General features: G+C 34.1%; 2 protein-coding genes and 1 long non-coding RNA gene across 4 annotated transcripts in view; 1 reads left to right on the plus strand and 2 right to left on the minus strand.

The window, feature by feature from the left end:
* Positions 1-26,420, minus strand: part of LOC127847114 (uncharacterized) — a 90,421-nt gene that overhangs the window by 17,834 nt on the left and 46,167 nt on the right. The gene's annotated exons all lie outside the window — the stretch shown is intronic.
* Positions 14,087-15,157, plus strand: LOC127847128 (uncharacterized). Its single transcript, XR_008033831.1, has 3 exons — positions 14,087-14,211; positions 14,469-14,654; positions 14,948-15,157. It is a non-coding gene; the product is annotated as an uncharacterized LOC127847128 (long non-coding RNA).
* On the minus strand, positions 17,733-19,731 carry LOC127849216 (uncharacterized). Its single transcript, XM_052381936.1, has 2 exons — positions 19,060-19,731; positions 17,733-18,638 (listed from the first exon to the last, which is right to left on the minus strand). The coding sequence occupies exons 1-2, from the start codon at positions 19,156-19,158 to the stop codon at positions 17,733-17,735; spliced, it is 1,005 nt and encodes a 334-aa protein (XP_052237896.1). The 5' UTR covers positions 19,159-19,731.

Genomic DNA, 26,420 nt, shown 5'->3' on the forward strand with positions numbered 1-26,420 from the left:
TCAATTTGTTTAGATTTCAAATAACACAGGCAGCATATCAGCGGTTACAGCAAGTATAAACAGAAAAATCACAATGGGGAAATATTGACTATGATATAATGTCAGATGCCATAGTGAGAATGCAATCTCTCCACCATCCCCTCCCTCTATCTAACATTTGAAAAAATAAGCCACTGTTGCCAACAAATCTAGCCATATTATACTAGCAGAAATGTCAGGTTAGCATTTCCTTTTAGCTTTAAGTTCAAGGCGACACAAAACGGCTATGAATCATTAAAATCAATTTGGCAATGCTTAGCTTTATGTTTTTTGTCTTTTTTTGGTCTTTTGATTCAGACAAGGACATATTGGTAAGGTCAAACATTTTTAACAGGGTTTTACATCAACATAAAATGTTTGAGGTCAGAAAGACAGTTGATTCATACTAAGGGGTCCATAAACAGAGGAGAGCACTTAACTCGTTCAGTGCTGGAACCGAATTTTGAAGGCCTTTGCAAACAGTTTGGATCCAGAGGAGAAGCCACAGAACGTGGCGTCTCATCAGGATCCAAACTGTTTCCTATTCTGATAGTATTCTTTGAAAAAAATTGAAGAAAATGCTAATTTTAGAAATTTAGCAGATAACAGTTTAGCAGACGACAAATTTCCCAGCATGCAAAGGGTTTACCATTACCCAGTCAGAAGCAAAGCGAAAATGGCTATGTGCAAACAGCATAAAACCAGAACAGCTAGTCTGTTCAGTTTTTATGCTGTTTGCTGCTCATCAGTATCTTAGGGTTGAAAATGAAGCTTTTGAAACTTGAATTTAGTAAGAAAGGTATTAAATTAAATTTAATTTTCTTTTAATTAAATTAAATTTTCTAAGGGACTACAAATGCGTAAAAATACGTATCTTATTGGTAAAGGTTTAATGGACCCTGTCTATAAACAAGGCGATCCCATTATGGAGAGGAATTAATATACATGTCCTATCAACCCTAATTAATTGTTTTCCAATCCAAATCACATTCAATTTTGTTTTCTGTGTATTTTGAATGATGTTTACATGGGTACATGTTTGCATGAAACATATTGCTTGAAATAAATGATAATCCTTAAAGGGGCCTTTTCACAGATTTTGGCATTTTTTAACTTATTCATTAAATGCTTTATATCGATAAATGTAAACATTGGATCGTAAAAGCTCCAGTAAAAAATCGAGAATAAAATTTAAAAAAGGAAAAGAACATTGCCCGGACCAGGTTTCGAACCAGTGACCCCTGGAGTCCTGCCAGAGTCCTGAAGTAAAAACGCTTTAGCCTACTGAGCTATTCCGCCGAGTACACATATTTGACGTATTTTATACCTTATATAAGCAATCTTCGTAGTTTCACAAAATTTTACGACAAAAACAGAACTCTCCAAATTATTCAATCGTTTCGCGTTGCAACGCTTTATAATTTTTAGGTTTTAAAATCGTCAAAAGATGCATATAATGGCTATATTAGACCACGGTAAATGTTCAGTATTACTGTTTCCTCACAAATATCATAACTAAAATGAAAATTTGCGAATCTGAAACAACTTTTGTCAATTTTGTCAATTTACCAAAGCGTGAAAAGATCCCTTTAATGCTTCGGGGTGAGAAAGGGTTAAACTAAGGGCCGTGCCCCATTCAAATTGTTTATCTGCTTTTGAATGAACATGTTACATGTTTTGTAGAAATAAGAATACATTCATAAATTAAATGCTTCATATTAAGATTCAATTATTTTGGTTCACATGAAATTTCGTGGATTTATAAAAACAAATCATGTCATTTTGGGTTAACTAAAATTTTTGTTGTTTTCCCAATTAGTTGTGTTGACAGTGTTCAAAGATATATCATCCACACATTTAACAAAGCTTTGAAGAGAACAGGATTGACATCTTCAGATGAAACGAGCAATTTTTGGTTAACCAAGAATGATGTCATTTTCAATTAGTAGTGTTGTTAGCGTGTGAGTACATCATCAACGCAAGTATCAAAGCTTTGTAGCTAACAGTAATGGACCTTAGACAAAACAAGTCATTTTTGGTTAACCAAGACTTTGGTCTAGGTCTTCCTCAATTGGTTGTGTTGATAATGTTGATATTACTAATACTTACTGATAGACTAAACATATTGGGTTCAGAAAAGCAGAGAAACGGGCAATGTAATAAAAGCAAGAATGTTGAAAATCTTGACATATTTATTATGAATTTAAATTAATAATTTAACTCACATCTGTTATTTATAATCATATTCATAAGTTTGCATTTTTCCCAATTTCATGATTTATTATGAATTTAAATTCATAACTTAACTCACATTTCGTTATTTATAATCATATTCATAATGTTGCGCTTTTCCCAATTTCATGATTTATTATGAATTTAAATTCATAATTTAACTCACATTTTGTTATTTATAATCATATCAATAATGTTGCATTTTTCCCAATTTCATGATTTATTATGAATTTAAATTCATAATTTAACTCACATTTTGTTATTTATAATCATATCAATAATGTTGCATTTTTCCCAATTTCATGATTTATTATGAATTTAAATTCATAATTTAACTCACATTTTGTTATTTATAATCATAACAATAATGTTGTATTTTTCCCAATTTCATGATTTATTATGAATTTAAATTCATAATTTAACTCACATTTTGTTATTTATAATCATATCAATAATGTTGCATTTTTCCCAATTTCATGATTTATTATAAATTTAAATTCATAATTTAACTCACATTTTGTTATTTATAATCATATCAATAATGTTGCATTTTTCCCAATTTCATGATTTATTATGAATTTAAATTCATAATTTAACTCACATTTTGTTATTTATAATCATATCAATAATGTTGCATTTTTCCCAATTTCATGATTTATAATGAATTTAAATTCATAATTTAACTCACATTTTGTTATTTATAATCATATCAATAATGTTGCATTTTTCCCAATTTCATGATTTATTATAAATTTAAATTCATAATTTAACTCACATTTTGTTATTTATAATCATATCAATAATGTTGCATTTTTCCCAATTTCATGATGTATTATGAATTTAAATTCATAATTTAACTCACATTTTGTTATTTATAATCATATCAATAATGTTGCATTTTTCCCAATTTCATGATTTATTATGAATTTAAATTCATAATTTAACTCACATTTTGTTATTTATAATCATATCAATAATGTTGCATTTTTCCCAATTTCATGATTTATTATGAATTTAAATTCATAATTTAACTCACATTTTGTTATTTATAATCATATCAATAATGTTGCATTTTTCCCAATTTCATGATTTATTATGAATTTAAATTCATAATTTAACTCACATTTTGTTATTTATAATCATATCAATAATGTTGCATTTTTCCCAATTTCATGATTTATTATGAATTTAAATTCATAATTTAACTCACATTTTGTTATTTATAATCATATTAATAATGTTGCATTTTCCCCAATTTCATGATTTATTATGAATTTAAATTAATAATTTAATTCACATTTTGTTATTTATAATCATATTAATAATGTTGTATTTTCCCAATTTCATGATTTATTATGAATTTAAATTCATAACTTAACTCACATTTTGTTATTTATAATCATATTAATAATGTTGTATTTTCCCCAATTTCATGATTTATTATGAATTTAAATTCATAATTTAACTCACATTTTGTTATTTATAATCATATTAATAATGTTGTATTTTCCCAATTTCATGATTTATTATGAATTTAAATTCATAACTTAACTCACATTTTGTTATTTATAATCATATTAATAATGTTGTATTTTCCCCAATTTCATGATTTATTATGAATTTAAATTCATAACTTAACTCACATTTTGTTATTTATAATCATATTAATAATGTTATATTTTCCCCAATTTCATGATTTATTATGAATTTAAATTCATAACTTAACTCACATTTTGTTATTTATAATCATATCAATAATGTTGTGTTTTCCCCTATTTCATGATTTTCAGCGCTATATTTCCCAATCAAAAAGGCACCAGCCTGAAAAATATAAAGAGTAAAAAAGTCACTGATGAAGATCAAGGTTGCTGTCAAAATATTACTACTATAAAAGTATTAAATTACACCCACATACATATGTAGTAGCTTGATAGAGTACAATGTAGCTGCAGGGCCAGTATTTCAACATTGTGTTATGATGACGTATTTTATATTTTACATGGCTAGAATGAAAAGTAGCATGGAGTTAATTTCCAAAGTAAAGTAAATAACTACTTAGTTAGGGATGAATTCAACAAAAATATTCAACAAAAGGGCCTGAAAGGCCCAAAGTCGCTCACCTGAGATAAAAAGAAATGACCTGTTCTTTGCAGCCCAAGATATCAATGGAACAAATGTTCGAACCAAGTATCATGAAGAATGAACAACAAATGGCCCCTTGGCAGCCATGTTTTTTTAACAGACCTGAACCATTTTTTAACTCTTCCAAGATATGTCCAAATTTCATGAAGATTGGGAAAAAAATGTGTCTTCTAGACTGTTCACATGTTGTCACTATATACATATAAAGAAAACTGCCCCACTCCCTGGTGGCCATGTTTTTTCACTGATCATGACCATTTTCAAACTCGTCCGAGACATCCAAATAACTAATGTTTTGACAAAATTTCATGATGATTAGGCAAAACATGTGACTTCTAGAGTGTTCACAAGCTTTTTTACTACATAAAGACCCCTCCCTGGCGGCCATGTTTTTTTTACCGATCCAAACCATTATCAAACTCAACTGTCTTATCCAGGTGTGGTAGTGCGGTCTCCTTCGCTTACGCAAATAAACTGGTCACAGGACGGTTACAAGTTATGTAACTTTGTGAGCACTTATGTAATGCGGAAATATTTATTTGACGAACTCTTATTTCCGGTCAGGATGACTATACTGACTGGTTGTAATTCAATTAACTAAAGGCGTTCAGTCAGGGACGCCTAAATACACTCAAAGAATTTATTTATAAGTGAAAACCAAGGCAGCTTTAACAAAAATAAGTAATTTTTATTCCAAGAGCTCGAAAAATGAAGAACAATGACATAAATTAAGAACAGTTACAAACCAAGTCTAAAGAATCTAAGTATCGTTACAAAAATGAACAACATACAGCAAATACCTTAATGAATGTAAAAAGAAGTTCAAATCTGTCAAAAACACTGATATAAATATAAGTTACTGTTAGTTTAGAAAGTGCTTCAAAAATCTAGTTTACAAAATAGGTCTAATTTAATCTAAAGAACAATATTTATGGAGATTAGGAAACTTCAGTGAATCGAATGTAAAAATAAGAAAAATTTACTGAAGTTATTGAAATAGAATAGTCTTTCTTCTTTAGAAAATACCAAATAGAAACAATCTAAATAATAAGAATAATTTAGAAAATAATGCCAAAATGTCTTGATGCTGGTGTTAATTTAGAGTTTAATTATTTCAAAATTCCAACCTTTTTCAAGAGCTTTTAACTTTTCAAGAAAGCATCAAGAGGTGTTTAAATCAGCCAAAACAGCTTATTTTATACAGTTCAGAAGAGATCAATGGCAGAGTAGTCAATTTTCCCTCAAAACAGTGCATTTATCAATGATCAATATCTTCCCAAATTCCAGAGCAGAACTAAAAATAGATTACTGAACCAGGTTAAACAAGGGAGATAAATACTGCATAAATACTGCAAAATCACGTACATGTTGTCTTTCTTTCAGTAATCTCTTAGTTGAAAGGCTTATCATACGTGTAAATAAATCAAACAGTTATGTTAACTATGAAAATTCTGTGTTATGAAAAATTACATAATACAGTTAATGTCACATACTATTGACATAATAAAACCAAACTTTACTACACAAGAAACAAATGTTCTGACCAAATTTCATGAAGATTGAGCAAACTAGAAAGTAAACAAGATTTTACTATAGCCATATATAGTCATATAAGGAAAAATGGCCCGTCCCTTGGCAGCCATGTTTTTCAAGCGAAGGTTACCATTTTTGAACCCATCCAAGATTCATTGGGACAAATCATCTGAGTAAATTTTAAGAAGATCTGAAAATAAATGTGGCCTCTAGAGTGTTAACAAGGTTTTACTATAGCCATATAAGGAAAAATGCCCCGCCCCCTGGCGGCCATGTTTTTCAACCAACCGACATCATTTTCGAACTCGTCTAAGATATCATTGGGATGAATCTTCTGACCAAGTTTCATGAGGATTGGACAATAAATGTTGCCTCTAGAGTGTTAACAAGATTTTGCTATAGCCATATATAGCCATATAAGGAAAAATGCCCCGCCCCTTGGCAGCCATGTTTTTCAAGCAAATGTAACCATTTTCTAACTCATCCAAGATATCATTGAAACCAATCTTCTGACCAAATTTCATGAAGATTGGACAATAAATGTGGCCTCTAAAGAGTGAACAAGGCAAATGTTGACGCCGCACAACGGACAACGCACGACGGACAAAAGGCGATCACAAAAGCTCACCATGAGCACATTGTGCTCAGGTGAGCTAAAAACACATACCAGTGCACTTATGTGTCCCTTTTAAATTGTGTCACCAAAGTCCCATTCCCAAAAAGCTAAAAGAATTTTGATTTCTTACTCCACACACATATACAATAATGCAATTTTTCAAGAAAATAAATGATCATACACATTTGAGTTCTCACTGGCCCTAACATCTAATAATACAGAATTATTCATACATGTACAGTATCTCTGCTATTGTTTAAACTAAATTGCTTTTGATTTTCCAATTTTCACAATTAATTTATGATAGCGTGTTTGCATGAACATCTGTTTCTTGGTAATTGTTTAATCGATAAACTGAAACTGAACAGCTTTTAAAACTTAAGGAAATCTGTGACCCCCACAGCCCATTAAAATGCTATTAAAATGCTATTATTGTTATTTCTTTATCTGTAAATCTTTAACAAAATTTTATGAACAAAATTAAATGTCATATTATCATGTGCAGGCGTTGATAACACATGTCACAACAGTATTTAATGCCATTTATAAGCAAAAAACTGTATAACAAATGATCAATGATCAAACCCTCTGTTAAGAAATACTTTTAAAATCCATTATAATATACATAATAATATAGTTTAAAATTTTACCACTCAGAAGCAAAGTGAAAATGACTATTGCAACCAGCATAAAACCAGAACAGCCTGCAAGTTACTCACAGTCTGTTCAGGTATTATGCTGTTTGCTGCTCATCAGTATCTAAGGGTTGGAAATAAATCCTTTAAAACTTCAATTTAGTAAGAAAGGTATTTAATTAAATGTAACTTTCTAAGGGATTACAAATGCATCAAAAAACGTTTCTGAGTGGTAAAGGGTTAAAAAAAAAATGGATATCAAATGATCAATCTTTTAAGAAATACTTTTTAATTCCATTATAATATACAGTTACATAACATGCATGTAGATCCTAGCACAAACCATCACAATTATCCACTGAATACATTGCTCACAACCTATGCATGAACATAAGTAAATCACTATGAATAAGCGTGAGTTAATCAACAATATCATGTCATACAAACTAACATCATACATTGAACGCATATATCCTGCCCATCAAAGGAATAACCTCGGCAATAAAATTGTCAATTTTATGGCAAAATACACACATGTTTATAATTGATTATTTTCCTGGCCTCTGGAGTGGCCTGTTTCATGACCATTGTAATGCTTAGTACACCTGCATAGTCAGTGTTTAATAAACAGCAATTAGTAATTGTCACATTAACAAGCCATATAGGTGCGCCAGTGGTCAGAAATGTGCGTCTTTATGGGTCAATGGGGCGATCCACATTCAAGCCACATACAAAAAGTAGGCCCATATATCTTCAGATGTTTCCCCCCACATCCCACATTGGGCCCATAAAACTTACATGTATCTTAAGATTTTTTTTAGCAATCCATAGATCCACATTCCAGGCAAGTACACAATGAGGGCCCATATGTTTTAAGATGTTTCTCCTCACATTCAAAGTGCCCATAAAACTAAGGTTAACCCTTTACCACTGAGATAGGTATTAAACTATTTTTACGCATGTGTAGTCCCTTACAAAGTTCAATTTAATTTAAGACTTCTTACTAGATTCAAATGTTTAAGAGTTCATTTCCAACCCTTAGATGCTGTTTGCACATTGCCATTTTCACTTTGCTTCTGATTGGGAAAGGGTTGAAGTATATGACAACAGCCTACTATTTATAAAAAATATTCTTTCTTCTGGAAACCTTCAATTGGGAATTTTTAGATCCAAATTGGGAAAAATATATACCAAATTTGAACGAAAAAACACACAAGGTACACCCTGTCCAAGGCTTGTCATTTCACAGTTACAGTACACTCCACGCGTTTTCCCCCAATTTCCCTCCATACGCAGTGTGCAGTAACGCTGAGGGAGATTAAGAAAATTTCGGGATGCCCGGCGATTGCATGATTTGGGACGCCGCGTTGAACGATCGGCCAAATCGATAAACGACCCGGCGGCCCTTGGCATTGGCAACGCAGGGAAACTCTGTGTTTTACGAGATAACGATCAATTTAACTTTGTTTGACTTCCTGAATTTCAAATAAAATTACATTTATTACAAGTACACATATATATTTATTTATATATATATAATATACCATTAAAAACAAGAGCGCCTGAAAGGCCCAAAGTCGCTCACCTGAGATTCAAAGGAACTGACCTGTTCTGTGCAGCCCAATATGTTATTAGAGCAAAATGTTCTTACCAACTTTCATGACTAGTGAACACCCTGGCAGCCACCTTTTTCAACAGACCAGAACCATTTTCATACAAATCCAAGATATCATTTAAACAAATATACTGACAAAGTTTCATGTAGATTCATAAGTCCATATAAGGACAAATGCCCCGCCCACGGGTGGCCATGTTTTTCAAGCAACTGGAACCATTTTCGAACTTGTCCAAAATATCATTGGGACAAATCTTCTAACAAAGTTTCATGATGAACTTTATAATAAATACGGCTTCTAGAGTGTCAACAAGATTTAACTATAGCTATATAAGGAAAAATGCCACGCCCCCTTGGCAGCCATGTTTTTCCACAAACCGGAACCATTTTCGAACTCATCCAAGATATCATTGGGACAAATCATCTGACCAAGTTTCATGATGATCGGACAATAAATGTGGCCTCTAGAGCAGGTATCATATTTTTTCGGTTTTGTCGGTCCTAGACCGATTGGGGCCATGAAAGACCGATTGAAAATCCCAAACAGTCGGCCCAATTCTCTTTGCTAAAATTCCCATGTCATGAAATCGATTACACAGTGTACATGCTAACACACCCTAATGACATTCTTATCTCGATTAGGTGTGATAAACCATTTGCTGCAGTCTCTAAGCCGGTCAGGACCGGTTTAATGCACGTCAGACCATGAATAAAAAATTTGTGAACAGCGGATTAAAGACGCATCCGAAAAGACGCGTCTGAAAGCACGCGCTGTAACTATACAAAACATGCCGATACATTTTCCACCAGCTTAATAATCCGGTTATATAATTATGAATGAAAGTCGCGGATCTGATCGACATAACAGCCGAAAGTTATTTTTATGGGCGGAACTTCACATAAAATAGTACACAAGCAAATAATATACATTGTATAAATCTTTAGTAAAACCATGCTAGAATCAAAATAATTCGTGTACTTTATACTTTGTTGTTGAATAACTCACGACTGGAAAATTAGATGCGTGGTTTCAAATGTTTCGATCTCGTGATTTAATCCCTACGCATCATAACTATCGGCCGTGGGCTATTTGACAACAAACTATTATGTACATGAATTATTTCTTAATTATTTGGTGTGTTATTGTCAGTAGCCAACCTACGCACAGACATTTGTTTGGTTCAGTGCATGTTTGTAAGCTATTATCGAGACGACAACAATTTAAAACATCGTTATAGACATATGATAAAGTCTGATAAAACAGCACACGAAACAACAATGAAATAGCAAATGATAAAACCAGTTGAGAAAACTCTTTCCGTTTAATAAAATGCCTAAGGGAATTTTACTTGTACATTTATTATACCACCTTCATGAATGACAAAATCAATGGTATATATTTTAACTTAATTTGTCATGATTTCGGACATAAATTTTCGGATACTTTTTTCCCCATCCTTTTTTATATCCGGACCGATTGATGTTGCGGGAAAATATGATCCCTGCTCTAGAGTGTTAACAAGGTTTTACAAAAGCATGATATATAGCCATATTAGGAAAAATGCCCCGCCCCCTGGTGGCCATGTTTTTTAAGCAACCAAAACCATTTTCGAACTCATCCAAGATATCATAAGGACAAATCTTCTGACCAAGTTTCTTGAAGATCGGAAAATAAATGTGGCCTCTAGAATGTTAACAAGGTTTTACAATAGCCATATAAGGAAAAATGCCCCGCCCCCTGGCGGCCATGTTTTTCAACCAACGGACATCATTTTTTAACTTGTCCAAGATATTATTGGGATGAATCTTCTGACTAAGTTTCATGAAGATCGGACAATAAATGTGGACTCTAGAGTGTTAACAAGATTTACTATAGCCATATAAGGAAAAATGCCCCGCCCCTTGGCAGCCATGTTTTTCAAGCAAACGTAACCATTTTCGAACTCATCCAAGATATCATTGAGACCAATCTTCTGACCATATTTCATGAAGATTGGACAATAAATGTGACCTCTAGAGTGTTCACAAGGTTTTACTATAGCCATATACATGTATAGCCAAATGAGGAAAAATGCCACGCCCCCTTGGCAGCCATGTTTTTCAAACAAACGTAACCATTTTCAAACTCATCCAAGATATAATACAGACCAATCTTCTGACCATATTTCATGAAGATTGAACAATAAATGTGGCCTCTAGAGTGTTAACAAGGTTTTACTAAAGCCTTATAAGGAAAACTGCCCCGCCCCCTGGCGGCCATGTTTTTTCACCGATCTGGACCATTTTCGAACTCGTTCGAGATATCAATGAAACCAATGTTTTGACCGAGTTTCATGATGATTGGGCAAAAATTGTGACTTCTAGAGTGTTCACAAGGTTTCTTTACAGCCATATAAGGAATACTGCCCCGCCCCCTGGCGGCCATGTTTTTAACGGACCGGAACCATTTTTGAACTCAACAAACATATCATTTAGACAAACATTTTGACAAAGTTACATGAAGATTGGGCATCAAATGTGACTTCTACAGTGTTCACAAGGTTTTTCTTTTTTTGACCTAGTTTTTGACCCAGCATGACCCAGTTTCGAACTCAGTTGAGGTATCAATGGGACAAATGTTCTGACCAAATTTCATGATGATCAAACAATAAATGTGGCCTCTAGAGTAACGTGCTCAGGTGAGCTAAAAAAAACAACCAAGATAGATCGATCCCCTCATGGTTGTAGAAGTAGTTGTATAGAAAACTCGTTGATTTACGACAAACAAAACGTCTTCTTTAAACTGATACTTACCAATTATTATAATCACAGTTTGCAACATTGTTTTTATTTTGATAATTTAATCCAAAGTTTTCATGTTGGCAGGTGTTTTTTCTATACTGAACATGTAAACAAATGACCGCGGACCCTATTAAAAGTCTTGGAAATCTGTGTGAATTGACAGTTTGACTTTATCAAAGGAAAGCCGCTTCCTGTCTGAATGCATAACTTACTCAAGTAAACACGTTCAACGAATGCATAAGGCATGGTTTTAATTGTCGGAACAAAGTCAATTCACTGCTCAGTAAAGCATTTATTTTCTCTTCGTAGGTAGGTTACTATTCCATTGGTTGCTAAAAGAAGGTGGTAACTATTGAGTTGAGAGTTGCATTAAATATTCACAGTTGTGTTCTAGTTGTGTCGACATTCAAAACAATGTTAACCAGTAATTATGGACCAAATCGGCAGAGTGAAATTCACACATGTTAATCGCTTTTGTTATAACAACACATAACGTCAAACACTTTATCTAGTTCCGTCCAGATATTCTCTTTAATCAGTATACAGTACAATTACTGTTCCAATAATTACTATACTCAAATACTGTAACGATCAGGGCTGCCAACAGGAAATTCTAAAATCAGCTGAACATTTCGCGGGGGGTCAAGGGGTTAGGCCCCCTTGCGGGTCAAGGGCAGAGCCCTTGTAGGGGACCAGGGGGCGAAGCCCCCGGACGCTCCTGAATTCTCACTGATTTTTAAGGGATAAACTCCATTTCCTGAATACTTCATGGTCTTTAATCTAGTAACTGAACAAGCAAAATATTGCTTTCATAAATTTATTAAACTCCAGAACCAAATTTCCACCAATACTCTAGTTCCCAGTAAAACTATGAAACATTTGTTGGAAAGAAGGGCATTGAGGCACCAGAAACAATTGAAAGGTCAGTCTAGAAAGCTATATTATTTAAACAATTTAAATGGCAGAAGATCAAGTTTGGTTGGGATATGCAAGTAGAAAATAAGCATCTCACAAAATCAAAAGGTTTCAGCTTTATTAACAAAAAGGACTGTTACTGACTGTATTACCCTTGTCAAATAAAAACGCACTTTTTACCAAAACACACATTTAGCGCACTTAAAAGTGCGTTAATTGTGTGTTTTTTGTTAATATGTGCGTTTTCAGTGTTCAAAAGTGCATTTAAGTGCGCTTTTTGTGCGTTTTTTCTTTTCAAGTGCGTAATTTTAGTGAAAAAGTGCGTTTTTTGTGTGTTTTCTTCATCTGTAAGTGCGCTTTTGAGTGTAGATGTGAGCAAAAGGTGTGTTTTTTATCTAAGAAGTGCGTCTTTTATTTAGGAAGTGCGTTTTTTGTGTGTTTTCTTCATCTGTAAGTGCGCTTTTGAGTGTAGATGTGGGCAAAATGTGTGTTTTTTATCTAAGAAGTGCGTCTTTTATTTAGGAAGTGCGTCTTTTATCTAAGAAGTGTGTTTTAAGGTTTACAGATGTGGGTTTTTTCTCACAAAAGTGCGTTTTTCTATTTTGATGTGCGTTATTTTTAAGCATAAGTTAGTCTTTTATTTCATAAGTGCGTTTTTATCATATGATCTGTTTTAAAAGGATGTATCTAAAAAGACACATGTCTAACACACTTCTTAAAAAGTGCGTCTTTAACAACCGTTTAGCAAATGTTGTACAGAAATTGAACAAGAAACAAAATTGTTGCAGGCTCTAACAATTTATTTACATCAAATGAATAAACATAGATATATATCTCAGTAACCTGTAATAATATAAGGGGCAGTTTGAATAATTACTGGTTGTCCATATTAACCTGTTTAATGTTTACATACTTTATCATACAATTTCAATGCATACCCTATTGCTTACGTTTTAATCTCAAACATTTCTAAAAATTTCCACCTAAATCAGACTGTGTGTAACTAATTAAAAATATTGAAAGTGTCAAAAGTATTATGTGGGCTTGATAGTATCAATTATATTTCCTCAACATAAATAAGTATTTGAACTTTCTTATACTGATATTTATACCCTAATACAATTAATGTCTACCACATTAACCATAAACATACATTTTAAAAGGCAATTAAAATAATATTTATACTATTAATATTATTTGCTAAAACCATTCAGCATGTTATATTTAAATATTTACAATTAAATATAATGTGTTAAGGGTGCTGTGTATTGTTCAATAAATATTTTGGTGTTGAAATGACTGCCTTATCAGTATTTCTCAAATTATGCAATTTTTGGCTTAGACACAGCATGGAATCAGATAAGAGAATAGCCAGTCCCTATCAGTCCTCCATCTAAGCCTAACTAAGGGGTGTTGATATACTTTTGATTTGTTAGGCACCATCTATTTGAGAACCACAGATAGGAAGTTATTTTTTGAAAACAAGCCACCAGCATCAGCAACTGACTTTAAGCTAGAATTAAGACTTATTATTCTAGTGTAAAAAGTCTTGAAATACTTTCAGCATGAAGTATTGTGTGATGAAAAAATGTGTATTTACTACAATGTGTAAATCAACAATAAAGGAGATTAAAAGTGGGTGGTTAAAGACATATAAAGTGATATGGTCTTGTTCAACAACTGCCTGTATTTTTGGAATACTGAAGAATAGTCTGTTGTAACAGGTTCGTATTTTCAATTCTGCATCCCTTTTTTATTTAGTTTATTGAATTAATTATGATCATTATCATATTTATGTATTGTCACTGGGAAATGTAAATGGATGAGTAAATGTAATGCAATTTTAAAGAAAAACAACACCATTTGAATGATTATGGCTGTATTTTATGGTTATTGTCATCTTAAAGTTATTTATACCTATTTTTGGTCATTAATGAACAGATTTTTCCCCCATATTAAATGAGAACTTTTAAATTTAAAGGTTAAATCCCATGGAAAGAATGTGCATCATCACATAGCCTGCCAAAAAAGGGAGCAAAAGAGAGACTACCTGATGTATGGACTTGAATACCAGGTTTTACCCTGCACAAGCTGGCCGACATGAGGAGAACAGGAGTGGAAAAACCGCGCCCTCTCCTTGACCAAGAAAAGCTGGATTTGTTTAGAGGTAAAACTATACAGGGTACTGGTTATTGCATTTTAAAGGTGTCACACTTCCGACCAGTCCACACAGCAAAATGAGACCACGTATCTTGGTACATTTTCGAACAGTATTTTCTATAAAACGTATTTATTTATGAAAAGCGTTAAGTCACATGTGATCAGGGGATTAAAATTGCAAAATAAACAACCAAAAACAACAAGCAAACAAACTAGTTTTGATTTAAATTTATAATTTTTATAGCAACAAGATTACCATAACAGCAATATTCAACACTTACATTATAAAATATCTTTTAGGACCTGATCAAATGAGATCATGCACGAGACGCATCGCGCAAAGGCCATGACAGTTTAATAGTTGCAAAGAAGTTTGACCAGCTGGTGGCAGACTTGGAGAGAAAGATGAGAGCTGCACTCCGCCGCCTCAAAGAAATGCTGAAGGCCTTGATTGATATGCATCTTTCTTATGTATATAGCTGTTCGTGTGTATATACTGTACATGTTATTATAGTATGCTATTATTTTTTGTTTATTTATAATCAAATTATGTTTATATTTATTTCATCAAATTGCCATTGATATTTAATTACTCATGTATGTTAAAAAATGTTGGTGTACATTAAAGAATAAAATTGAATTATCTTGTAATTATTAAAATAAACAAATATATATGTTTATTTCATTATTGGTTTTTATTGCATATCTGAATTAAAAAAAACTTTTAACAGCATATAATTGAATCAACTGTTAAGGCAAAAGGTGCACCTTTAACGCACATGTGTGCTTTTTGTGAGTGTGTTTTTTGCTGCCATTCATGTGCGTAAATTGTGCGTTTTGTGTGGGTTATAACTGCGCTTAACGTGCGTTAAATGTGCGCTTTTTGTGAGTTAAATGTGCGCTTTTTTATTTAAAAAGCGCACATTTAACGCACATAAAAGCGCACATTTAACACACATGTGCGCTTTTATGTGGGTTATAACTGCGCGTTTCCTGAGTTAAATGTGCGCTTTTTAAATAAAAAAGCGCACATTTAACTCACAAAAAGCACATATTTAACGCACTTAAAAGCGCACATTTTTCACACATAAATGGCAGTCCAAAACGCACTTAAAAAAAGCGCACGTTTAACGCACATTTAACGCACATAAAAGCGCACTTTAACACACATGTGCGCTTTTATGTGGGTTATAACTGCGTTTTTTGTGAGTTAAATGTGCGCTTTTTAAATAAAAAAAGCGCACATTTAACTCACAAAAAGCGCACATTTAACGCACTTAAAAGCGCACATTTTACACACATAAATATTAGTCAAAAACGCACTTATATAAAAAGCGCACGTTTAACGCACATTTAACGCACATAAAAGCGCACATTGAACACACTTATAAAAAGCACACGTTTAACGCACATAAAGAGCACATTTATCCACAAAAAGCGCACATTTTCTTGTTTGTTTGTTTTTGTTAAAAACTCACTCGGTAAGAAAAAGCGCACAAAAAACGCAGTGCCAATACCGCCACGTTTAACACACGCAAAACGTACGTAAAACGTACATTTCACACACTTTTTTGAGAAGGGTATGGCAATGTTAATTGAAAAACCAACAACAAAATATGACTATTAACAAAAAGGACTGTTACTGATTGTATTAAGGCAATGTTCTTTCAAAAAAAAAAAGAATATTAACAAAAAGAGCTGTAACTGATTGTATTGTGGCAATGTTCTTTGAAAAACAAACAACAAAATATGACTATTGTTTGCAACCCTCCTCAAAGCTAAATAACAAGGAATTTACCAACCCTTGCAAGACTAGTGTCAATTACACAGATTCCCAGATGGTGTAAAGAACATATAACATCAAAGCACATGCTCATATTGAAATAGATAATATCACTAACTGACAAGGATGTACATAATTTATAGTCATATATGCACAATAGCATTTTAACTTGCAGTTCACTGAAGCCTCTTCTTTTTTGCAAGCTCGGTCAGCCTTTCTTCCATCTTGCGCTTCTTTGCCCTGGCAAGCTCTAATTCAATGTGGTTTTCATAGTTCAACTTAGTTTCTGATTTCAGTTGTTCTTTCACAGCTTTCACAGTTTTCAGTTTCTTCCCAACTCCCATTGCTTTTTTTTGTCTTCTTTCCAATTGTACCTTCTTGTACCGCTGTGCAGACAAGCGCATGTTCACACACAGATGCCGATCAACGACTTTGTTGTTGTGAGCATCTTTCCTGTTGAAATATTCCAGTGCTGTTGTTTGTCTGGCTTTTAAAGCATATCGTACTGTTTGGTATGCACTGTACGTTCCAATCTCCATGCTTGCTGCTTTACTGTCAACAATGTCTCCCAGGGAGTTGAAGGATGACTCAACAGCTGGCCCATGGAAAATAGACAAACCTGCAGCAGCAACTTTGGACAGTATTGGGTAGCATTTTCTTGCAGAGACCTTTGACCACCACTCTACCACATTACTTCTAAAGCTGTGAAGAGTCATCCACACTGTACTTGATGAGCTCCCTTGCTACATCAGCCTTTTCACTCTCACTTAGCAAGTGCTTGAAATGATCCAAGGCAAGTTGTTTCAGCAGCTGAACACCTTGTGAGTCATTGGCTAGTGCTGGATCCAAGGCTGCAAGCGATTTCAATGTCCTATTGTTGAGAGGGAGAGTTTTCTGCATTTGAGATGCACACTGGATGTAGGCATCTTTGACCTGACTCAAGAAGATCTGAACATGTGAGTCACTCTTAGAACTGTTTTTCAAGATAAGCTCTGCTTGTGCACCTACATAACATGATTTTGGTTTCAAGGTCACCTGTGGATCATCTAATCTCATGACCTTGGCCTGTTTTGGGGTCAGATTTACAACAGCTTCGGATTTCATGAAGCAGGCCAGGAATTCTTTGAATGTCCTGAACTGTTCCTCATGCAGTTGGTGGACCATGGTGTTGCTACTTTGGAATGTACAGACATACTGTTTCAGAATATGCATGACAGCACAGTAAAATGACAATTGCAGCTTTGTTGTTGTATCTTTCAGCAAAACCTTTTCAATGATTCTCTTCTTTCTTTCTTTTCCATCTTAAGTCATTTTCTTTGCTGCAATTCGTTCTTGAATGTCTTTCAGTTTTCTTTGTCCTTCTTTGTGTACTCCTCTGCCCGAAAGTATTTGATCCACCACTTCTTTGTAGGTTTGTCTATCCTCATTCTTCATGAAGCTGTAGTAGAAGAGGACATATGCATCGAGCAGCATTGTTGTCTGTACTGACAAATCATAGGCAGACAACCATCTGTGAGGAATAAACCTCGCTGGTTTGCAGTAAGTCACGCCTATGACTGCACAGATCTGAGCTAACATTTCTGCATACTCCGAGCAGTACTGGAAGTCTGCACGTACATCATTAAATAATGATTCTAGGTACCTCGTGAAAGGCTCACACAGTTTTTTGGAGCATTTATGCATGTGGTGGCAGGAATCACCATCAACATCAAGGAGATGTGGGGCCTTTTCCAGTCGAAGTCTGGTTTCGACGCCATTCTTGTTGCCCCTCATAACTCCACATGAGTCCATCAATACTGACACCAAATTTTTCCAAGGGATTTCATTTCCTTCTATGACTTTAACTACTTCCTTGAAGACAGTGTCTGAATCAGTCTTCTTAATTTCAACAGAGGCCAAATGTTCTATCTTCACTTGGCCAACCTCATCATCATAGAATGACACCAACATTGTCAATACTTTCTTCCTGTTTGAACTGGTGGCTTCATCTAGATTGATTGAAAATGAATTTTGTCTTAATTTAGTCATTAGTTTTTGGTGGAAACCTTCTGCCAGACCATACTTCGTCTTGTAGGCTGCCGCTGTCCTATCTAATTTCACCTCAGCAAGGGCCTTTGGATCCTTTGCAAGAGATTTTGCCAGGCCAATTAGGATTGGAACATACGACAATGGCATGCCATGTTCTGCGGCAACAGCCAATGTAGTTGCCTGAACATAGAACAAGGTTTTGTAATTATTATATAAATATATATATATTAAAATTATAATCGTGAAAAGTTGTGTAAATACTATACATAAATATACTAAAATAATAAGTTTATTTCTGTAAAGAACAGAACTTTAGTCATTCAGCTTAACATTGTTGTTTAGTGGAATACATTTTGAATGTATTTAAATTTTTTCCCTGATGGACAAGCCAATGTTCAGAGTGGTAGATGTGCAATAAAATTCAAACCTGTAGACTATTTGAAAAATCAGACATAAGTTACCCTATCAAATGTGCATTATTTGTTTAGACCAAATCATTTATTCAGATGGCTTTTGGACAAGATTCCCCTTATAGCGATGAAAGTTCATCTTAGGGTGGAATCCCTGCACATCTGTGATTGCATGGGAAAGAGGAACTTACCTCAGCATTTGAAATCCTATCACACATGGGGACAGCTACCGGTTCATGCACGCTTTTCTCTGTATCTGGTTGCGGCTCGCCTGCATATTGCTTGAGCATCGTATCAACCTGCAAAAATAAACATTAATACAATTGCAAAAGGCCTAAACTTCACCTTATAGAATATAGTATTATATATATTGAAGTATTCCATTTCAAAATCGGTAATACACACACTTCTAGTAATTTTACATACCTTGTAACATTTCCTTGACTCGAAATGCATTTTGACTTGTTTTGTGCTTTTGATGTGCTCTTTGAGCGATACGACCCCTCTTGAGCCATAATTTGTCACTTTGTCACACACTTTGCAATGAGCTTGACAAGCTAACGATACTTTCTCGAAACAGTCACCGATACGAACATCGCATTGCTCTGTTCCTTTGGATATCTGAACTAGAACGTCCAGCCATTCAAATTTCCATTTATTTGCCACACTCTGGTCAATTTCTTTAATTTTTTGAGCGTCTTTGTCGGTTAGTTTTGGCAACATTTTTCGTTGTACTTTTACAAGCTACGCTTTCAAATTGTAAACACACATTAATCTCATCTTTTATGTATACGTGGAGTTGATTGGTCCTTCATACAAAAGACATCCAACAGACGCATGGAATCGACCAATGAAAAGGGCGCTTTAATCAGCAAGAATTATACTCGGCGACCACAATAATATTCGAAGCGCTCCGGATATCGGGTACAAGAAAAACAAACACGAACGTGAAAGATACCGATAGGCCGATCGACTTTGGGGGTTACCCCCCTCCCCAAAAAATTATCTCCTCGAATTTACATCGATCTCAAAAACGACCCTGGAGACCGGAAAATTCGCGGAAATCCGAGATTCCGCGGATAATTGGCAGCCCTGGTAACGATAAAGATATTTGAATTGAAATTAATTTGGAGGAAATAAAAAATTATTTGCGATATAATTGTGTTAAAAAATCTATAGGGGTCATCTGCCAGTCATGATCAATGTACCTATGAAGTTTCATGATCCTAGCCATAAGCATTCTTGAGTTATCATCCAGAAACCATTTTACTATTTTGGGTCACCGTGACCTTGACCTTTGACCTAGTGACCTGAAAATCAATAGGGGTCATCTGCGAGTCATGATCAATATACCTATCAAGTTTCATGATCCTAGGAATAAGCCTTCTTCAGTTTTCATCCGGAAACCATTTTACTATTTCGGGTAATCGTCAACTTGACCTTTGACCTAGTGACCTCAAAATGGATAGGGGTCATCTGCGAGTCATGATCAATGTACCTATGAAGTTTCATGATCCTAGGCATAAGCGTTCTTGAGACATCATCTGGAAACCATTTTACTTTTTCAGGTCACCATGACCTTGACCTTTGACCTAGTGACTTCAAAATCAATAGGGGTCAACTTCGAGTCATGATCAATCTACCTATCAAGTCTCATGATACTAGGCATAAGCGTTCTTGAGTTATCATCCGGAAACAATTTTACTATTTTGGGTCACCGTGACCTTGACCTTTGACCTTGTGACCTAAAAATCAATAGGGGTCATCTGCGAGTCATGATCAATGTACCTATGAAGTTTCATGATCCTAGGCATAAGCGTTCTTGAGTTATCATCCGGAAACCGTTTTACTATTTCGGGTCACCGTGACCTTGACCTTTGACCTAGTAACCTGAAAATCAATAGGGTTCATCTGCCAGCCATTATCAATCTACCTACGAAGTTTCATGATCCTAGGCATAAGCGTTCTTGAGTTATCATCCGGAAACCATTTTACTATTTCATGTCACTGTGACCTTGACCTTTGACCTAGTGACCTGAAAATCAATAGGGGTCATCTGCAAGTCATGATCAATCTACCTTTAAAGTTTCATGATCCTAGGCATAAGCGTTCTTGAGTTATCATCCGGAAACCATTTTACTATTTTGAGTCACTGTGACCTTGACCTTTGACCTAGTGACCTGAAATTCATAGGGGTCATCTGGGAGTCATGATCAATCTACCTATCAAGTTTAATGATCCTAGGCCTAAGCGTTCTTGAGTTATCATCCGCAAACCATTTTAATACTTCGGGTCACCGTGACCTTGACCTTTGACCTAGTGACCTGAAAATCAATAAGGGTCATCTGCCAGTCATGACCAATGTACCTATGAAGTTTCATGATCCTAGGCCCAAGCGTTCTTGAGTTATCATCCGGAAACCACCTGGTGGACGGACCGACAGACCGACATGAGCAAAGCAATATACCCCCTCTTCTTCGAAGGGGGGCATAAAATACCAAAGAAACTTTTAACCGAAATCAACAGAATTCAGTGTATACCAGCAAAAATTATCGATAATATTCACTGTTAATAATCACTGTTTGAAACAGTGAATTATCAGTTTTAATTCACTGATATTTTTCTATAAACTACCGGAAAGCATAAAATAATGTTTTTTCTTCATTTCTTGTATTTTATTACAGCAAAAATTGTGCTAATCCTGGCTGACAGTGTTTGGTACCACATTGTTTTTATTTAATATTAAATTAATATTTGTGATTCTCCCATTATAGTGACAAAAAACTCAGCGATTTTTTTCCTTCGTTATAAAGTAACAGAAAACAGCACTTTCCCAATTACGAAAAAACTACAAAGTTCCCAATTGCTGTCAAAAAAAATTCCCAATTGAAGGTTTTCAAAAAAATATTTTGTAGCTCTATGGCTTGAACCTAAGTAAATATAATATTGACAGCTTCACAACACTAAGTTATCAGCTTTAAAGTATTTTGGAGACAAAAATCTTATACAGTCCACTCTCGTTATCTCGAAGCCGGCGGGAACAAGAAAAAATATTGAGATAACCAGAGTTCGAGATATCCGAATAGGCATTTTCAAAGAAAAAAATGAGACGAAAATTTACCTTGTTTTTAACATCTTAATACCTGCTAAGTGATCTAACTAAAGCCGTCACCGTTTACGAGGCACGATTAATTTTGCTATTTAAATGCTTAAAATGACGTTTTAAGTATTACAGAATTAATGAACACAGTCATGCAGTTATTTTTTTTCTAAACTGTCGAGTAAACGACGGTGTATATACGCAAAAATATAACTCAATGTATTTTCGAATGTTGTTTGTAAAAACAATTAGTCTTTCGGCCTTTCGGCAGGCTGTGTATTAATTGCAGTTAATTGCTTATAAAGTGACACTTAAAGTGACAGGCCTTAATGAAGTGTTAATGGCTAACGACATTACACACGTGTGATGATTGATGCAATTAACGGATCAATTTCCTACCGCACAGTATTGGGAGCAGCCGGGCGAAGCGGGAGCGTGAAGTATCAAAGAAAAAGTTTCTCACCTTTTGCCGACACTGGAAAAGTTTTTTGCACTTCGAGATAAACCTCGGTAAATACATGTTAAATCGGGACTCGGGACAAAATTTTATATCGACATATCGAATTATTCGACATAACGAAAATCGAGATAAGCGATGTATATTTATATAGATAAAGAAGGGAAAAAAATGGGACATTGAGCTTACTTCGACATATCGAGAATATCGAGATATCCGATGTCGAGATAACGAGAGTGGACTGTATATGGAATGAGTGATATATTGACGTCATCATTTGATGACGTTCAATTGAACGAATGATAATGGCGACTAAAATCAATAAGCTCCAGCAAATAGCAGCGATTTGAGAGTGTTGAAAACTGGCCCAACACGTTTGCTGAAATTTGACATGTATGTAGACCAGATTGCGATCTACCCTTGTCAAATAAAAACGCACTTTTTACCAAAACACACATTTAGCGCACTTAAAAGTGCGTTAATTGTGTGTTTTTTGTTAATATGTGCGTTTTCAGTGATCAAAAGTGCATTTAAGTGCGCTTTTTGTGCGTTTTTGCTTTTCAAGTGCGTTATTTTAGTGAAAAAGTGCGTTTTTTGTGTGTTTTCTTCATCTGTAAGTGCGCTTTTGAGTGTAGATGTGAGCAAAATGTGTGTTTTTTATCTAAGAAGTGCGTCTTTTATTTAGGAAGTGCGTTTTTTGTGTGTTTTCTTCATCTGTAAGTGCGCTTTTGAGTGTAGATGTGAGCAAAATGTGTGTTTTTTATCTAAGAAGTGCGTCTTTTATTTAGGAAGTGCGTCTTTTATCTAAGAAGTGTGTTTTAAGGTTTACAGATGTGGGTTTTTTCTCACAAAAGTGCGTTTTTCTATTTTGATGTGCGTCTTTTTTAAGCATAAGTTAGTCTTTTATTTCATAAGTGCGTTTTTATCATATGATCTGTTTTAAAAGGATGTATCTAAAAAGACACATGTTTAACACACTTCTTAAAAAGTGCGTCTTTAACAACCGTGTAGCAAATATTGTACAGAAATAGAACAAGAAACAAAATTGTTGCAGGCTCTAACAATTTATTTACATCAAATGATTAAACATAGACATATATCTCAGTAACCTGTAATAATATAAGGGGCAGTTTGAATAATTACTGGTTGTCCATATTAACCTGTTTAATGTTTACATACTTTATCATACAATTTCAATGCATACCCTATTGCTTACGTTTTAATCTCAAACATTTCTAAAAATTTCCACCTAAATCAGACTGTGTGTAACTAATTAAAAATATTGAAAGTGTCAAAAGTATTATGTGGGCTTGATAGTATCAATTATATTTCCTCAACATAAATAAGTATTTGAACTTTCTTATACTGATATTTATACCCTAATACAATTAATGTCTACCACATTGACCATAAACATACATTTTAAAAGGCAATTAAAATAATATTTATACTATTAATATTATTTGCTAAAACCATTCAGCATGTTAAATTTAAATATTTACAATTAAATATAATGTGTTAAGGGTGCTGTGTATTATTCAATAAATATTTTGGTGTTGAAATGACTGCCTTATCAGTAAGATTCAGTATTTCTCAAATTATGCAATTTTTGGCTTAGACACAGCATGGTATCAGATAAGAGAATAGCCAGTCCCTATCAGTCCTCCATCTAAGCCTAACTAAGGGGTGTTGATATACTTTTGATTTGTTCAGGCACCATCTATTTGAGAACCACAGATAGGAAGTTATTTTTCAGCGTAAGCTGTATTAAGCCAGCTTTTCACCCTGACTTGACCTTTGTAAGTGTCCAATAATACTCAAATAAAATTTCCCGCGGCTAGGTACGAATGAATACACTTCATTTATTCCATTGGCTGATTTGAGTATAACACCAGAACATTGGAAACATATCCGCGTCTTTGTAACACTGTTTTACTGCATGAAACAATTTTATCTCTAATGAATAGGCTCAATAGATAGAACCGTTTTACAATCAATTTTCCAAATAAATACAGTTTGTGCGTTCACCTTTTATTTTCAGAGAATTACCAGCGCAAAAGCGGCCATTTGTGAAAGTCAGAGTTTATATACAGTTCATCACCGGAGTTCGCAAAAGGGGTTGCGATCATTGTGTTACAACGGTCTAACTGACAATAACGTAGTGACTGTAATGCATTGCATTCAATCCGCAAGGTATCAAGGTCAGTTTGCGGTCAGTTGCAGAAATCTTTATATAAACGCCGTCTCGTAAACTTTGTGCACTTGAAGTCTGTTTTGATCAGAAAGATACTAAATAAAGATATTCGGCGATATTATTGTGGTATGTCAATCATCGATTTTTAATATGGTTTCAACATTTGCATGATAAGGACCAATTTTGATAAAATTAATTAGAAATATTTATCCATTTAGACCAGTTTATTAAGCATGAGCACAATAATTCACTATACTATAATTATTCAATTAAATAAGATTCGAGTATTGCCGGCTGACCTATATGCACTCGTTTATTTTCATGTTTCTTGTGTTTTTCTATTCTGTAAATATAGATATCTGAGTAATAATATCACATAAAGCAAAATAAGCCACGAAATCTGGCGCAACACCCCGTAATTGATTTGCTTATGATGTAGCTAAGAACTGCGCAGAAAAAAGGCATCCGCTACTTTTTATCTCATGGAGATAACTTTTGATCGTTCATAAACATCGACCACAATCAATGCCGTATATCTTTTTTAAAGATATTTCTTGTTTGAAAACAAGCAGCATCAGCAACTGACTTTAAGCTAGAATTAAGACTTATTATTTTAGTGTAAAATGTCTTGAAATACATTCAGCATGAAGTATTGTGTGATGAAAAAAATGTGTATTTACTACAATGTGTAAATCAACAATAAAGGAGATTAAAAGTGGGTGGTTAAAGACATATAAAGTGATATGGTCTAGTTCAACAACTGCCTGTATTTTTGGAATACTGAAGAACAGTCTGTTGTAACAGGTTCGTATTTTCAATTCTGCATCCCTTTTTTATTTAGTTTATTGAATTAATAATGATCATTATCATATTTATGTATTGTCACTGGGAAATGTAAATGGATGAGTAAATGTAATGCAATTTTAAAGAAAAACAACACCATTTGAATTATTATGGCTGTATTTTATGGTTATTGTCATCTTAAAGTTATTTATACCTATTTTTGGACATTAATGAACAGATTTTTCCCCCATATTAAATGAGAACTTTTAAATTTATAGGTTAAACCCCATGGAAAGAACGTGCATCATCGCATCGCCTGCCAAAAAAGGGAGCAAAAAAAGAGACTACCTGATGTATGGACTTGAATACCAGGTTTTACCCTGCACAAGCTGGCCGACATGAGGAGAACAGGAGTGGGAAAACCGCGCCCTCACCAAGAAAAGCTGGATTTGTTTAGAGGTAAAACTATACAGGGTACTGGTTATTGCATTTTAAAGGTGTCACACTTCCGACCAGTCCACACAGCAAAATGAGACCACGTATCTTGGTACATTTTCGAACAGTATTTTCTATCAAACGTATTTATTAATGAAAAGCGTTAAGTCACATGTGATCAGGGGATTAAAATTGCAAAATAAACAACCAAAAACAACAAGCAAACAAACTAGTTTTGATTTAAATTTATAATTTTTATAGCAACAAGATTACCATAACAGCAATATTCAACACTTACATTATAAAATATCTTTCAGGACCTGATCAAATGAGATCATGCACGAGACGCATCGCGCAAAGGCCATGACAGTATAATTGTTGCAAAGAAGTTTGACCGGCTAGTGGCAGACTTGGAGAGAAAGATGAGAGCTGCACTCCGCTGCCTCAAAGAAATGCTGAAAGGCCTTGATTGATATGCATCTTTCTTATGTATATAGCTGTTTATATAATTATTGGTTTTTATTGCATATCTGAATTAAAAAAAACTTTTAACAGCATATAAATGAATCAACTGTTAAGGCAA

Source organism: Dreissena polymorpha, chromosome 10 (assembly GCF_020536995.1).
Source record: "Dreissena polymorpha isolate Duluth1 chromosome 10, UMN_Dpol_1.0, whole genome shotgun sequence".
Classification (NCBI taxonomy): domain Eukaryota; kingdom Metazoa; phylum Mollusca; class Bivalvia; order Myida; family Dreissenidae; genus Dreissena; species Dreissena polymorpha.